Genomic DNA, 17564 nt, shown 5'->3' with positions numbered 1-17564 from the left:
TGACGGTATACATGTACTGAGTACAGCAGAAGCAAGGGCTAGAGCGCTTCGATCTTTGTAGAAGACTCTGGGATTTATCAAAGGAAATCCCATCATGATTCTTAAATTCTACTTCAAAGGTCTGTTTGTATCCCCCAGGACAACGGGGAGTACATAACTTGAAAATTGGGGCAGATGTACCGTTGCTATAATGAAGCTAAAGTATCTTGCCAAATCTTTGCATGCTTTTCAGTTAGACCGCTGACTCTTCCAAGAGACTTTGGTCAAACTGGTTCAGCAAAGTTGTAATTGGTGTGAAAAGAAAAAGGACTTTGGCACGAATTGCGCCTTGGGCGCAGCTAGGCGTGTGTGAGCTTTCTTTATGCGTTCCTGCGTAGGCGCGGGATGTCTGCTTTGGCCGCGCTGTTCCCAGCCTGTTGGCGGAGCCTCTGCCCCCCTCACTGGGTGTGCTTCCTCTGTTACCGTTTGGAAGTTGGCTTGTAATGAGCTACCGATTCAAATTGAAGCCCCAAGGGAAAATAAGGTTTGAAACAGCACTAGGCCTTTGAAGGGTCTCTGGTCCCAAGTAGCGGACGCTGAAGGAAGGGATGGGACGGAAGGCAGGCTGCGCCGCTGGTTTGAGAGGCCATTTTCTTTTGGTCAGCTCTGCGTAGATCAGAAAAAACAGCCAAGTGTGGGCACTGCGAAAGCTGCCGGGAGGAGGTTTCCTGTTACGGTTGCCCAGCGGCTCAGGCACAGGAGTCGGCTTGGGGCTGAGGGGCTGGTTCTGCCTCTGCTGGGTGGGGGGAACCTAAAGCCTCGAGAACAGCCAGTATTGCGGCTAACAGCTTTACACTGTACATGCTGAAAACAAATAGATGCTTGTGGCAGCTCTGCTTGCGATACTGGCAATTGCTTTCAAGGATTTAAAACCTGAATTTTACACAAATTCTTTTTTTTCTTAACTATTGTAGACCAGTTTTGCTTCCTATGCACTAATTGCAATGCCATCTCAGTTCTTTTATTAATCTTTGACTACCTGGGGAAATTGTTAGACTTTTGTAAACAAAACTTGGGAATAAGAAAAACTACTTTGGTCAAACTTCTAATAAATGTTGATAGCTGAGAACTGTATTTGTCTTCTGACTGCTTATTTCTTTAACCAACATTTACAGCTCTCCTTAACTCTTTCCATACCATCCTGCAATGCTGGTGATGTTTATATAGAAGTGTGAAAGCGTGCTGCCGTGGTGATGCAGCTAGCTGAAGGCAGAAAACCGACTAGAATATTGACCTTATTTAATCTGTTTTGAGTTTTATTGCTGAAGGTGGTAGTGGGGTGCTGGAAGACTGAAACGTAATTTCCTTTTTAGTTGGTGATGCATGCTTTAGATTTTTGGAGTATTTCTGTGTACTAAAAACCCTCCAGAATTCCATGTGGTGAGGTATTTGGGGGCTGGGATACAACAGACCCCTGTCTGCATAGGGAAATGGAGCAGCACAGTCATGGCAGCTGTAGCCAAGTAACTTCTGGCTTAGTTTTGTTTCCCTAGGTAAATATTTCAGGCTAGAATAAAAAGGGCTCTGCTCAGGCTGCTGCCCTCAAAGTTTTTTAATTGTATCTCAGACCAGCTTGTGCAAGGCTTGTAACTGGAATAGTTAATTTTACTGAAATTGCAGATGAAAGACTAATTTGCATTCTGACTGCAGCTGGCTCAGTATATTTTGAAAGATACTGACAGATTTTGAAAGGTACTGTCAAACTTTTGTCAAATTACTGATTATTTCTCTAAATGCATAGTTTAAATTTTAGATTTGGTCAAGATAAAACCATGTAGAAACAAATCAAACTTTGTACTGTATGGGGATATCCTTTTCCTGGTTGGTGCCAAGAGCTTCAGTGTCTAAGAACAGCATAAATTTGATCTGAATCACAAACACAGCTCACCTGTTTTTAATTTGTTAGTTAAATGTTTCTGTAGTGCCTAGAGCCGAGGCTTGGAGGGCTGAGGAGCTCCCTGCCTCCCCAGCATCACCCTGCTGCTGTGTTCTGGGCGCTGCAAAGCTTCACTCCAGGCATAAAATACTTGTTCTTGCCTGACCGCAAAGTGGTTGTGCGTAGGAGCCTTACTTGCTGTGAAGGATGGAGGCTGAACCTTCCCTCCTTATTTATAATTTTTTTAAAGCCTCTTCACCTGGGTGCTGGCCAAGCTAGTTAGCTAGTTGTGTGGTTTTTTTTTCCTACCTGCACTTCCTACATCCACTGTGCTGTGGATGTGTGGGTGAAGAAGGGCATAGGGAGAAGAACCTGCTTGAGGGACCCAGGAGTTTCAGAGGGAGAATTTTCTCTTTCAATGCCAATTCCCAACAGTATTAACACCTACGAGTTTATGAGATTCCAGATCGCTGTTGAAAATATTTCCACATCCTCAAATTCTTCATGTTTGCACCTAATAGTACTTTCTGTCTAGGAATTTAGTCTTCTGAAACTGCAAATTTTAAACAATAGCCAAATCATAAGCTAAACCAAGGGAATAAACAGAATTAGTTAACTATGACCACAGAAAATACTGTTTCTCCTGCAATTCATGTACTACGTACCAAGGGGAAGGCTGAAATCGCTTCACCCAGGGTGCAAAAGAGACAAAGGAAAACCCGGTAGACAGAAAAATTGTATTTTTTTTTAACGTTTTCTGAATCCTCTTTAGTGCCTTCAAATTATTTGTGTTATAAATCAATTATATCATTGTCTGCTTTTTTTTTTAACTAAGGTTACTGGCTCTGGCTGCCTATCGATAATTCTTTAATCCTTTATGTTCAAGTATTTACACAACATAATTCAAATCTGCTAGTGTCTCTGCACTGATAAGGTGAGAGTTAAATATGTATTTTCCTTGAAAGAGGCTGGGTGAAGTACTGAGGAAATAACGGAGATAAATGGGAGAGTGACTCCCCTATGGGCTGTCCCTGGCCTGCGGGTGGGGGCACGGTGGGGCAGCAGTGGGGTGCACAAGGGGGGGCTGCCAAGGAGCTGCTCAACAGCTCTGAATTTGTGCAATTTTTTTTTATTTCTGCCATTTAAAAAAAAACATCAACAAACCTCAAAGGTATGTAAGCTTTCATTGGTGAGACATCCCTCATGGGCCAAACGCATGCTTTCAAGGATGCTGTAGCAACAGGTTTGCCTTCAGCATGCTGATGTACCGAGCTCGGGCTTTCTGGACAAGCTGGATCGATGGGCCGTGGTCAGTTGTATTGAGGTTCAACAAGGCCAAGTGCTGGGTCCTGCACTTCGGTCACAACAAACCCATGCAACGCTACAGGCTTGGAGTTGTTGGAGCATGTCCAGAGAAGGGCAACGAAGCTGGTGAGGGGGCTGGAGCACAAGTCTTACGAGGAGCGACTGAGGGAACTGGGGTTTAGTCAGGAGAAGAGGAGGCTGAGGGGAGACCTTATCGCTCTCTACAACTACCTGAACAGGGGGTTGTGGCGACGAGGGTGTTGGTCTCTTCTCCCAAGTAACTAGCGATAGGACGAGAGGAAATGTCCTCAAGTTGCGCCAAGGGGAGGTTTAGATTGGATATTAGGAAAAATTCCTTCACTGAGAGAGTGGTCAGGCATTGGAACAGGCTGCCCAGGGAGGTGGTGGAGTCACCATCTCTGGAAGTGTTCAAAAAACGTGTAGATGTGGCACTTTGGGACATGGTTTAGTGGGCATGGTGGTGTTGGGTTGATGGTTGGACTTGATGATCTTAAAGGTCTTTTCCAACCTTAATGATTCTATGATTCTCCTGGCTTTTCTGAGCAGAGCAATCCAGTAACCTGGTCATCCCTCTGCAAGAGCACCTGCTAGCTCAGGCGCAGCATAAGCATATTATAGCATATTAATGCTTGCTTTTTTTAATTTTTTTAAAATTATTACACAGTTTCTGGAAAACCAGACCCAGCTCAGCCCAACTTGGGGCCCTGCCAGCAGCAATCACAGTCACCTTTTCCCTTTCAGCCCAGTAAAACCTGAATTATTCAACACAAAGGGGAAGAGCCACAGCAGAGGCCCTTTCCCCACCCCGGGTCCCTGTTCTGCAGGGCTCAAGGCAGCTGGCGAGGCATCTGATCCCAAACCCTCGCAGCGAAGGAAAGGCAAGACAACCTTCCCCTCCAGGAGGGGTTTTATTACAGGAAGGGCTGAAATGTAAAAGGAGGTTTCAGATTCTGCTTATCTGCAGCCACCTGGGCACATCTTAAGCAAAATTCCCCTTTTTTTTCTTTGATATGCGTGTGCGTGTGTATATATATACACACCCACAGACATGTACGTATTATCTAGATAACATATATATACACACACATAAGGTGCCTACTTTCTCTTGTTTTTAATTATTGCAGTTGCCAGACTTCTTAAAATGCTGCAGTTCCTGTTTTAAGCTGGATTCTAAGCTAATTCCTTAGTAAATAGGGTGAAAAAACCCCAAATGACTAAATATTTATTGTTATTTATATATAACATGATAATAAATAATATAACAAAGATAATATTTAGTTATTATTGTTAAATATTTAGTAAATATTTAGTTTTATGTGCTGGACTGTGGCTCTGCTAACAGGGCACGGCTATTTTGGAGAAAGAAATGTAGGTTTGTTTGGTGTCGAGTTGTCTCTGTAAGACAAGCCCTTAAACAGCCTTTCACAGAGTGTTAAAGAATTTCACCAGACTGTGGGTATCTCTAGGTTTGCTTTATTAACAACTCAGAGTTGGGCCATCACCTCAGTGAGTGGCAAAAACTTACACTACAGGCCTTCTATATATAGTCCTTCATAGTGTTATGTAACACAAAAGATCTTGGTGTTTTTCCACAAAGTCTCATATCTTAGTATTTCATCAACTTTTGAAAGTCCAGCAATTTTCCAGCTTCAGCTTATTCTTACCATTCTGTTTCAGTTCCTCTTCTGAAGTTGCTGTTCATTGATGCAGTCTTGGTCATCGCCGTCGCTTATCTTTCTCATCATTCTTCACCTTCAATCTTCTAAGAAAAACTCAGGATGTTTTATTCACATGTGCTTAACCTATGTCTAATATTGAATATTTTACCCCTTCTAAATTGCTTACTCTATATTAATCACTTACCTCCTACCTTTGTTATGTCTTAAACCTAATGCTTAAGACTGATTATCTATTGATTTAACTCGACTGGGTTTTAAACCAGCCATGGTAGGGGCTATACAGGGGACAAGTGAGCGGTTTTCGCATGGACCTATCAGTATTGTCTTATAAACACCTGCATTCTATTAATTAAATCTACCGGACTATATCTAATTATCAACTATTCTTTCTATTATTTTCTAAGTATAATACAACATCCTGCTAATCATTTATTTCCCTTTACACAGAGGGAAAAAAAAATGTAATTACAGGTTTTCTCCTACTTGACTGTTATTTCTAGTAATAACTAGCGTTATGTAGCCTGCTGCTGACGTGCTTTTATGATGGCAGTACTCTCATTCTTTGGAGGGGATGGACGTGTGTGCAGGGGGACCGGGGGAAGGGGAAGCGCAACCCCGAACAAGAGCGGCGCGGCTCTGCCCTGCCCGTCGCTTCCTTGCCAGGGTAATTCCCGCGACTTGTTTCTGGGCACGAATCCCTGGGATTTCCACACACTGGGCACAGCTGAGAACTGAGATCACAGCGTGCGCGCAACGTGACCGCTCTGCATCTGCTACAGCCGCTGCCGGCTCCTGCCCGGCGCCCACCACCCTCAGCCGGCGCCGCTCCGGGGCAGCATCACCCAACCCGCCCGCCGCCGCCCGGCCGAAGTCTTGCGAGATGCTGTGGGACAAGGACGAAACCTCACCGAAGCAGCCAGCTCAGCAGTACCAGCCACAGCAGCCTTTCTGCTTGTGACTCCAGAAGTCCCGTATGCGTGTGACACAACCCACCATCTGGTCATACACGGCGACTTTCAAGTAAAGCCACGTAGAATTGAAACCGAGGAGACTAGTCATGAGCCCGTTGCCAGCTCCCCGCTCTTCTTGCTGCCCTGTAAGGCACAGGGTGAGCTCATTTCCCACCTGGCTCCGTGCCTGCTCTTCAGTTAACCACATCAAACTCTAAGTCACTTGGAAGAAGAACAGCGTGTGCTTATCGGTCCCCAGCGGTTCCTGAAAACGTGCCTCCCGGGGCTTCTGCTGGGAGCTGCAGCTGATGCTAGAAATGAATGCCTTCACCCTTCACGTCGTCTGCCTGCCATCTCCACCACAGCATCAGGCTTGGCTGCACCCGGCTCTTCCCGGGGAGCCATTTGCAGCCCGCTCGTGGTGGTTCTCCAGAGCCACCAATTCTGGTGAGGACTCCCAGACCGACCCCCACACCAGGGAGGTGCTGGCTCTGGTGGGGACACGGATGGGGAAGCTGAGGAGAAGGGCATGTTCGAGCCTGTGGTTCACAGCCAAGCACTCCAAGGAGACTTCACAGACTGCCAAAATATCTAGACTTCGGTTTGCAAAGAGGTGAAGAGGTCGCAGCCTCCAGCTTTCCAGCTAGGTTTGCCACGACCGGACTCCTTGGCACAGCGGTCAAGGTCCAGACGCCACGTATGGCGACAACACGATGGCGACTGTGGAGTCAGCCTCCGATAGGAAGCCACATCTGCCTTCTCCCTCAGAGTTAAACGTGCAGGGTTCAGCCTACCCAGTAGCTTAGAAGAAAAGAGACAAAAGCATAATTTTGTTTCCCTAAAGCATCCCTGTGGTTGAAACAATAAATCAAGAATCAACCCCTTTTCCTCTGCCCTTTTTCAAATAGCAGTTGCAGGGCAAGTCTCCCGTTCCAGCTGAATGCCGTGGCCACCACGAACTTTCAGCACAAGAGGGGAAAGACACGTTTTATTTCTCACTAGCCCCGTGAAGCCATGGCAATAGAGGGAAGCAAACACTGGAAGGGCTCACAGCAGCGCAGGCCGTGGTTTGGGGAGAAGCACCGAGAGCACCTCCTTGGTGGAAACAGCAGCTCCTAAGGGACAGCGGATTCCTCCTGCATCCACTAAATGGGGTCTTGAGATTCTTGTCACTGGGTGGAGAAGCACAAACTGGGAGGTCTAGGCATTGAAGCCAATAACCCCCCGAGCATCTAAAATGAATACAAGCGGAGATCATCACTTGCCAAAGTGCAAAGGCAATGTTCCATCAGGAGGCACATCTGTACTTGCAAGGGCCAGCGAAGTGCGGGACTAAGGAGAGACATTTAGCACAGCCACTGCTGCACCATCGCAAGCGTTCCAGCAGCACTGAGGCCATCAAAGATTGGGTGGTGACAGCTTTTAGCGTCTCCTAGCATAAAATGTCTTCCCATTTTTCTCTTGCTCTCATCTTCCAGGCAGAAGTAAAGAAAAGATGAAGAAACTGGGCAGTCCAAGGACTGTATAAAATGAAAGCTAGAATAGGAAAGGAAGACAAGAGGTGCCTTGAAAATCTGGTACAAAATAGAACAGTAGAGGACATTTGGCTTAGTGAAAATTGCTGATCACCATGCCTGTGTTCTGCGGGGGGCGGGAGGGGCGGCAGGAGAAAGATACTCTCATTGAAACAGGGAATTCAAAGACCTTTAGTACGTGCAACAAGCGAGGCCAACCTCACCACACATCCTACCCTCCCTGCCTGCCTGGTCACAGTAAGAATTAGAGGAGGACGAGATGTGACTCATTACAGCACAGCCAAGGCAAAGCGAGCAGACATCCATGTTAATGGCAGGCTCCTCTTGTTCTGCCCTTCCCATCCTGTCAGGCTTAGCAAGACCACACAGCCTGTGAGCATCTAAGCTCACTTTGCGTAAAAACCAAACCTCGGGCCTTGTAACAAATCCCCGGTGGAATTAGAAAGCAGATGGCATGATGTCTGCATTACAGAATGATTACGGTTGGAAAGGACCTTCGAGATCATCAAGTCCAACCATTAATCCAGCACCACTATGATCCCTAAACTATGATCTGAAGCGCCACATCCACACGTTTTTTGAACACTTCCAGAGATGGTGACTCCACCACCTCCCTGGGCAGCCTGTTCCAATGCTTGACCACTCTCTCGGTGAAAGAATTTTTCCTAACATCCAATCTAAACCTCCCCTGATGCAACTTGAGGCCATTTCCTCTCATCCTATCGCTGGTTACTTGGGAGAAGAGACCAACACCCTCGTCGCCACAACCCCCTTTCAGGTAGTTGCAGAGAGCGATAAGGTCTCCCCTCAGCCTCCTCTTCTCCAGGCTGAACAACCCCAGTTCCCTCAGCCGCTCCCCATAAGACTTGTGCTCCAGACCCCTCACCAGCTTTGTTGCCCTTCTCTGGACACACTCGAGCACCTCAGCATCCTTCTTGTAGTGAGGGGCCCTGAGATGAACACAGGATTCGAGGTGCGGCCTCACCAGTGCCGAGTCCAGGGGCACGATCACTTCCCTGCTCCTGCTGGCCACACTATTTCTAATACAGGCCAGGACGCTGTTGGCCTTTTTGGCCACCTGGGCACACTGCCGGCTCATGTTCAGCCGGCTGTCAACCAGCACCCCCAGGTCCCTTTCTGCTGGGCTGCTCTCCAGCCACTCCTCCCCAAGCCTGTAGCGTTGCATGGGGTTGTTGTAGCCAAAGTGCAGGACCCTGCACTTGGCCATATTAAACCTCATACAGTTGACATCAGCCCATCGATCCAGCCTGTCCAGATCCTTCTGCAGAGCCCTCCTACCCTCCAGCAGATCAACACTCCCACCCAGCTTGGAGTCATCTACAAACTTACTGAGGGAGCACTTGATTCCCTCATCCAGATCATCTATAAAGATATTGAACAAGACCAGCCCCAGAACCGAGCCCTAGGGAACACCGCTTGTGACCGGCCACCAGCTGGATTTAACACCGTTCACCACAGGGATTGATGAAAACACTACCTGTGCACTACCATTCTATCTGCCCATGCTATTTACAGCAGATTATTTAGCCTTTCTGCACTTTCCTTAACAAAACAAATAGAACTACTTGTAGCTATGATTTCTTTTCACGTTAAAAGTCTTCTACAACAAGAACTGTTCAACAAGCACAAGATGTTGTGGCAAGCCCTATACACGGGAAACTAATACCTGAGGAACAGCCAGTCCTCAAACTTGTGCACATGCCAGGTTTTCCATTTCAGCAAATATGGGTATCATTAACCCACATATGTGAACAGAGGACACCCTGTCTTAACAAGGGAGCTCACCAGTCGCCAAAGACCCACTTCACGCTGAAATACAGAGAGCATTTGTTATAAAAGATCTGCTGGAAAGCAATGTCCATGCACTTCTGACTTCAATTTTCCTTGGAGTTAACAAACTCTCCCTCCACCTTTCTAACTCTTAGACCACAGCTGTGCATTATTAAATTGCTAATAGTAAAAAAAAAACCCACCCCAAAAGCCCACTCCTGCTCTTTCTTTGACACCAGTTCAGCCCAGTGCAGCAGAGTCATTCCGAGACCAGAACCAAGGCCTTCATAACACAGACATGTAGCAGAGAAAGCTGAGGAAGAAGTGTTTGCTTTTGTAGCAGGGTGCGAGAGGCTTGCCTTTCAAGACACACGTTATTGGAAGCAAGGTTTTCCTGTCAAATGACTGCTGACAAGAACTAGGAAATGCACCATCTGCTTACAAGTGAGAGGAGGAAGATGTCAATAGGGCTTCCTTCCTCGCCTGTAAGAACTAGGCCTGTTTTTACAGACATCGGTACATCAAAAACAAACAAAACACCAAGATAATGCAGTGAAGAAAGAAACTTCCTTGATCAGAAGCTCTGCTGCTTTGAAGAGGCAGAGAGGCAAGGGATTCAGGGCTGCTTCAGATTCGCATAGCTGGAGTTTTGAGAGTACCATACCTGCTGCCGAAGCTACACCGCAGAAAGCACAGCTGCCTTCCTTACGCTAAAAGTAAGGCTTAAAAAGTTGAAATTCCTTGAGCTGAAAGGAAAACAGGTTACAGACATAAAGGGGCAGATACCCGTTAGCTTTTCTGAGCCATTCCAACATGAACTGGCCTACAGATCATGCGCCTAAAGCCGTTCCGTTCAAGGCAGTAGCTCGTGACCAGGAGAGGCTTTCAGGCGGGCAGACGATGCCCCAAAGCAGGCCATAAGCCCTGCCCGCCCTCCTGCTGCATGATGGGGCCGTCCACAAAAAGGATTTGCTTTGACTCCTTTCTCTGGACAGGAAAGGAACCACTCACCCAGAGCAAATAGAGAAAAGTCCTGGATCATCATTTCAAAATGACAGCTCTATTTAACTCCAACAAAACTTGTTCCCAAGCCTGTTTGCACAGTCAATTCAGGGGAATGTTCGGAAATGAGACTCGCATAAGAGAGGGGTGCCTAACTCAGGCAAGGATTCAGTAACTGTGTAGCAACAGCTTGAATTTAGTGTTTCTTGATAGCACATGACAAATCGACTGCCCAAAGCATATCTTGTTCAGACGCAAGTTCCATTACTGTCACTTGCAGCACCGGTGCTGATGCGAAACCCCTGGTCCTGCTCCCTTGGCCCCCAGCATGTCCATCTGTCCGTCACCACACTGCCTAGAGGTGGGGCTCCTGGGGCATCTTCCGCAGCACCCTGGCCCAGGCAGCAAGTCTTGCCCCAGTTGCCTTCACCAGCTCTGTTAGCGAATCTCACCCCACCCTACCTGCGTGAATTGTGACTCAGCAAATTGGCAATGACAGGCTAGACTGAAAGCTAAGTGACAACCAAGTTCTCTGGCAAGTTTCAAGATAAGCTTTCTTTATTTTACAGGAGAAAAAAAGCCCAGGATACAGCGTTTGCATTCGATCGGTCTCCTACATAAGTTTACATATTCGTGGGGCATGCATTTTCAGAACCAAGTGTCTCTTATTGGCTGACATCACACTAAAACATCAGACTGTGCGTAGCCACTGCACAGCTGTAAAAGCACACGTACTGAAGACAACAGAACACACTTTCCAGCTCAAATCCTCCTGCGCTGCCGTGGGTTCAGGATGGTAACATTTCTTACTCATTTCAGACCAGCAAAACACCGTCCTTTCCAAAATGCTTCAGAACAGATTCTGACTACCTGACGTCTTCCAAATGAGTGGAATTTTTAAAGCAATTCCCTTGTCTTTTCATTTGCGTTGGCAAAATCACAGGCTGTATTTAGGTTCCTAAGCATTTACTTAAGATTTGCATATTCGTCATCTTTGTTCTACTCAATGACACGGCCACAGAATAGAACTGGTTTGGATCCAGCCAGCATCGGTTTTATCTGTGAAGAGGTTCTGAGTACCGCTGATCTTGCCATGTTTTCTGGTAACTTCTCTATAAAGGTGTTTTAACAAAGGTACTCTCTGGCTCCTCTTCAGAAAACTCTGCTGAAATCTGCCTTTGGGAAGTTGCTTTCTCTGAGTGCATTTTCCCTGGTAAATACTTGCCAGTCTGAGGTAATGCTTTTAGCTTCTCTGTCTTCTGGTGATTGGTTTTCACAAATCTTAGCAGGTTAACGATAGCAGCTGGTGTAATTCCAGGGATGCGGCTGACTGCACCAATCTGCATGTGGAAACAGAACAAGTTAACCAAGAACAAACCTACACGCTGGAGCTAGTGAGAAATGAGATCAAAACCTGTGGGTATTCCTCTGCCTGATTCTCCTCAGCCCCTACATCCCTTGGGAAGACACAGAAGGGATTTCGTTGCTGCTTAACCTTGCTGTGGCCCAGTATCTTACCGTCTGCGGACGGTTGGAGTCCAGTTTCTCCCGCACCTCTGCTGAGAGCGATGCATCAATGGCAAAGTAATCTAGGTCCTCTGGCAGTCGGAGGGCTTCATCATGACGCACTTCTTCTATTTCCTGCTGTTGATTGACTACACACCACTCGTAAGCAGCTGTGAGGGAAGATCAGGGAAACAAGACGACCAGATATAGATGTTAATGTGAAACAGGTCACTTGCAGGAATTCTTGGAAGCAAAATCAGCAACTCCACCAAGACGGTCAAAAGCTCCTAAGGGAGTTTCTAGCCTCACAGACTATAAGAGCCTTATTCACATCACTACTTTGGAAGAAGTCATACTCTTTTAATTTGTTACAGGAATTAAGATACACGGGTTAGCTTTTTCTCTCATCCCAGGAAGGGATGGTCTATTTGACATAGCAGTAAGGAAGAAAAACCCAGGACTGAACATGAATAATTGATCCCACTCTACAAAGCAAAACAGAGGGCTGTGGCCTACGGTGAAAGGTGCATGCTCTGGTACAGTATTTCATTTCACTAAGCAGCAACATGAAACACACTGGGATGAATGGATTGGCTCTCCCCTTACTGAATAAAACCCACACAGATCCCACTAACTCTAGCACTCTACCTTCTATTTTCAATCTCTCTGCCAGTTCTTTCCATTGAGCAAGCTTTCCCAGGGGCTCTGGGACAGCCCTTGCCAGAACCTCCATGTTGGCCTCTCGATATTGAAGGATGTCGAAGGCACTGCAGAGAGCAAGAGTAAGTTTTAATGGTAAGAAGGAGTCACTTCCATAAGGCAGATTCACAGCTGTTCCCACCTCAAGCTTGTAAACATCTCAGCAGAAGCCAGAACAAGTGCAGAGCCAAGCTGACCTCCCTAGTGTCTCCTTTCAGTGTACACAAGATCAGTTCAGCTCTTGAAGAGGGGTTCTTTAGGAAAAATGAACAGCCAGATAGAAGGGATGAGGTAAGGGCATCAAGGGGAACCTTTCACAGAGACTGAGTCAGCCAGGTCTTAGCCACTGATTTAAAATGACAGAAAAGGTGAGATAAAGGATGGGTAAGGGAAGCAAGAGCCTTTGTGTACCATCTGACACTAGCCTGAAATCAATCGCTGCTTTATCAAGCTTTTGAAAAAGCACCAATCCACTGCAAAAACTGGTGCTACTTGATGACACTCTCAATAAGGACAGCAAGAACTGACTGAGTCAGTGGAGTATCTCCTTACTTTGGGAGCCTATGTCAGCAGCAGGAAATGTGGCACAGTAAAAACACCGACATCACACTCATTCTGTAGGCAAGCATCAGATATCTGTCCCCTGAAAGTGATAAAGCTGGAATCTTGGAGTACTGACGACTTCAGGAAGGATGGACAAATGCTGTGAAACCACTAGCCAGATGTGCTAAAGCAAGCGTAGGTCAGACCAGAAAGCTTCAGCTGTAACTTTTACCTAACAGGTGACCTTCGACTGCTACTGATGGGAACTTCCGGTATTAAATGGGACCATTTGGATATGCTGAACTGAAGGGATTTTAGGGTTGCAATTCCATCCTCCAAAGCAGCTCGCATCTTAACTGCTTGTTCATATCGCTGCTGTGACACACACCCGGCTTCTTCAAAACCTGCAGAGACAGATACCATATGAGACAAAGGTCAACAACCAGGCAGGGCTGCTCACTGCAAGAGCCATCATAATAAAATACCTCTGTGGGTGAGCCTGGCATCGGCATTGTCAGGCCGGAGGGACATGCGGAACTCCACCCGGCTGGTGAACATCCGGTATGGCTCGCTGGTGCCCAGAGTGGTAAGGTCATCGATCAGGACACCAATGTAGCCTTCAGTGCGACTGACGATGAAAGGGGGCTTGCCATGAACCCGTAGGCAAGCATTGATCCCAGCAATCACACCCTAGGCAAACAGAAAACAAAACAAAATAGCATTTATCGGTCTCTTCATGGCTAAAATATCAGCACATTTGCCTCCAAAGACTCATGTGTCAAACTGTACCCTGGAAAATGCAATAGTCCATGCTAGTAATCTAGACAGTTTCTTTCTTGTAATACGAGTGTCTGAAGGGCTTCTTGTCTCTAGGCATGTACGCAAGCGCCAACTCCAATGTGTTTTCAGTTATAGCCATTGCGCAGTCTCCACACTGAAACATTTGACAGCACTTCCAATTACTTTTGTTACTGCAATCTCAGTAACAGCAACTGTAGATACTCAGTGTAAAAATACCTGTGCAAATCTGGAATCGGGATGAGCAACAAAAGTAAGAACTTCTCATTAGTACAAGATGGGCCTAGCAAGGCTGCATATCAAAGACAAATGCCAAGGCAATATCCCTGAGTGCTGAGTATACACGACCAGATTCACCCACCTGAGCTGCTGCTTCTTCATAGCCTGTTGTGCCATTTATCTGGCCTGCAAAGAAGAGGCGCTGAACAAGACGAGACTCAAGAGAAGCAGTCAGTTGACGGGGATCTAAAAAATCATATTGCACCCCGTAGCCTATGGCAAACAAGAAGACAGATCTTATGGGAGGGCTTTTGAAGGTCCCTATTTATCAGCAAAGGCAATCAGTGGTGCAGAATGACTTTGGTTATCAGCTTTTATTTACAATTTAAAAACAACCAAGGAAAAAATCCCTGCATCTAAGAACTAATTTTGTTTTGTATTTCCTTTGTTTTGCTATGCTTTAAACAAAATCCCATTTTTATTAACTGGTAACCAATACAACAAATAGATATAAAATTATTCACCCCCCTCACCTGGCTGCAACATCTTGGCTTTCTCCAAGCCTGGGACGGATTTGATCACCTGCTCCTGGAGCTCCGGTGGCAGCGTCATGGACATGCCTTGGGGGTAAATGACATTGGACTCCAAGCCTTCAGGCTCCAGCCACACCTGATGTTCTCGGTTTGGGAAGCGCAGAACCTTTGATTCAAGAGAGGGACAGTACCTGCAGCAGTAAATAGCCATGAGCACCACTTGACATGGAGAAAAAGTAACTGTCCAGAAGCAAAGCCGGGGGGACCCACAGTTTCAGACAGATTATCAGCTAGTGCCTTTGACAGCGTGGCATGATGCCACGCACTTACCGCGGCCCCCTTGTTGTCTCCCTTATATGGTTGTTCAGGTGGAGGTTATCATGGATAATTTCCTGGGCTTTCAGCGTAGTGCGAGTCAGATAACATGACAGCTGATCTTCTGGCTGAAAGAGGCCAAAGCTCACTTTCAGTTAACCCAGTCACAACACTGTACTCTTACTGAACAACCCTGATTATCTCCAAGGGCTTTTCCATGATAGTTGGCTCGCACTACCTGGAGAGATGGGTAGTGCTGTCATACCCACTGTGCAGACAGAACACGAGCAATCAGAGCGCTCGAGCAACATGCTCAAAAGCAGACCAAGAACAGAACAGAGCTTGGGAGTCCAGAATTCAAGTTCTGTTCTATACAATGTATTCCCAATTACAGGATGCATATTCCTATTAAAGCAACACATTATACCACAGTATTCAAATTAACCAGAGGAATTAAAAGCTCTGAAGCAAGAGGAGTAAGTGCTGACCTGACAGCTAACAGCCAATTAAACAGTTTGGTGAAGAAAAAAAGAGAAATCTCTCAAAACCCTGCAATTAACATGGAAAATTCAGGGTGTGGAAAAAACCGTCCATGTAAAGTATTTCACCGACTTTTCTGAAAAAGAGTCAATTCAAAATAGTAATAATGTTGCACCTTGACTCCTTAGAACATTTTCTACATGTACAAAGGACTTCACGGGATATTACTTTTGCCTTCACCCCAGTTATAATAGGTTACTGCAATTCCTATATGCTCTAGGGCAAATTAACTCCCGATACTTAATTCTGTGCTATTTAACTACATTATGTAAGAATGCCATCCATTTTCCAAGAGTTTCTTTGGAAAATTGAGTTTCTTCTGCTTTTATGTTACTGTTAACATGCCACCTCTGAGCACTGTGGATAACTCCATCCTTTCTATTTCCTAGTCTTTTCCTATTAACAATCTCGAATTTCAACATTTTAATCTCACTCTAGAACTGGGATAACAAGCAAGACATCGTATATCTCCAACAATCCAAGTCTAATACTGGAAGGATTTTGTAAACCACTCATGTAACCAGCACATGAAGAATACTACTAACAATGTCGTATTTCATGCAATTCTGACTTTAAAAGTAAAGTTTGGTTCTCAAGTTGAGAAGTGAGAGGAAAAAGGTACTTGCTTTCAAAAAAAGACCAATCAATTTCTCCCTTTGCATTTAGAGTCCTCAAACACGTAACACCTCCTGTACAAATACAGCCCAGCTCCCTTTCGCAGCCATCAACTCCCTGTCTGATTCTGAGTATGACATTCCTGGAACTGCTCCCCACCTGCTTCTATGTGCATTTGATGTGTGCTATCCCACCTTGATCCACACAGACTCGCTGAGGAAGCTGAACGGCACAGGAGGATTGTCAGCTGCACGTTCCTCCAGACCACTGAAGTCAATTGTATCTTTGACAAGTCGGGGCGGCGTCCCAGTCTTCAGCCTGCCCACAGCAAATCCCAGTTTCTCCAGAGTCTGAGCCAGCCCAATGGCTGGCTGGTCTCCCAGACGCCCAGCCGGGTGCATCTCCAGTCCAATGATGACCATACCCCTCAGAAATGTACCAGTGGTCAGGATGACACTCCCAGCGTGTACTGTGCTCCCATCCCCTGAAATAGCAAGTTTTGAGAGTTGCACATATTTCAGTATCAACAAAGCCCTGGTATTCTGGTGCTTCTGTCTATGTCTAAAACTAGACTAACAGTGTGCACTGGGGGTTTATCCATCTTTTATTATTTAACACAATCAGCATTTCAATAATAAAACCATTAACAGGAATAACTGCAATAAGCAGCCTGTACCTATTCCTATATTTTTCTTATTCCCAAGAATGTTACCCCTAACATAGAAAACTCACTCTTAGGAAAAATTCCTATCCAGGCTTTTACTTCAGAAAGCTTGTTTACTAGAACAATAAGGGGCAATAAAGCATAAGTCTGCTAGTAAGAGGACACCACTTCCCTGTAACATTGTTGGCAACATACACCATTTACCAAACAAAATCTCAAAATGCAGCATGGAATTCAGTATCACGAGCCTGAAGGTAATTAAACTTATGTAACCTCCCAATATCCTATCAATCCAGGTATGTTTTTCATGGTATTACACATATTAACCTACTTTAGTCCACACTTGGCCTAAATCACCTCTATCAGCTAATTCGACTTTCTCACTTATGAATCAGAAATGTTCACCCCAAAGGCTGCTCTTAAGTGTAGGGTAACTGAAGCTGCTTACTGAGTTACTAGCACATACCCAGAACCACTCCTGTGACTTGGCATTTCCCAGGATGGTCTGGTTCTGGCTCCATCAAGAGAAGATCCTCCACAGATGCCTCATGAACTGTCAACAGTGGTGTGTTAAGGATTTCCTTCTGTCATGAAAGGAGTTACTGCAAAAATCTAAGAAGTTATGAGACACATAGGCAGTCCCAAACCCTGCTGATTTCCAAAACACCTATCACCCTCTTCCCTTTTCCATTCTCACCAGGTCACTTGGCAGACACTCAAGTGACTGTATTATCCTGATCTATCAAGTAGAACTTCTCATTCACAGATAGGGTTTAACCTCTAAAGAAACTATTTGGTCATTTTTTAATCTATGCCGAGCTCCAACAACTCATACTGCATTAAACTACCAAACAGAAAGGCATCTAGGCTTGAGAGGAAAATATTAAAAAAGAACCCCCCCCCATTCTCTGTAGTTTATTCTTAATACTTCAGA

The 17564-nt window shown here is 45.7% G+C and overlaps 1 protein-coding gene across 1 annotated transcript; it reads right to left on the bottom strand.

Moving 5' to 3' along the window:
- Positions 1-11310: 11310 nt before the first annotated feature.
- Positions 11311-17493, bottom strand: MTO1 (mitochondrial tRNA translation optimization 1; the record flags this gene model as incomplete). The annotated part of the gene is made up of 11 exons (XM_081998506.1): positions 11311-11538; positions 11717-11874; positions 12353-12471; positions 13179-13350; positions 13432-13636; positions 14106-14236; positions 14497-14687; positions 14827-14939; positions 16161-16450; positions 17097-17214; positions 17479-17493. 11 exons carry the CDS (start codon positions 17491-17493, stop codon positions 11311-11313), a joined length of 1740 nt encoding a protein of 579 aa, XP_081854632.1.
- Between the last annotated feature and the right edge of the window lie 71 nt (positions 17494-17564).

Source organism: Phaethon aethereus (assembly GCF_964289735.1).
Source record: "Phaethon aethereus genome assembly, chromosome: 3".
Classification (NCBI taxonomy): domain Eukaryota; kingdom Metazoa; phylum Chordata; class Aves; order Phaethontiformes; family Phaethontidae; genus Phaethon; species Phaethon aethereus.
Note: the sequence above shows the minus strand (reverse complement) of the source record. Positions and strands in the feature narration are given on the sequence as shown.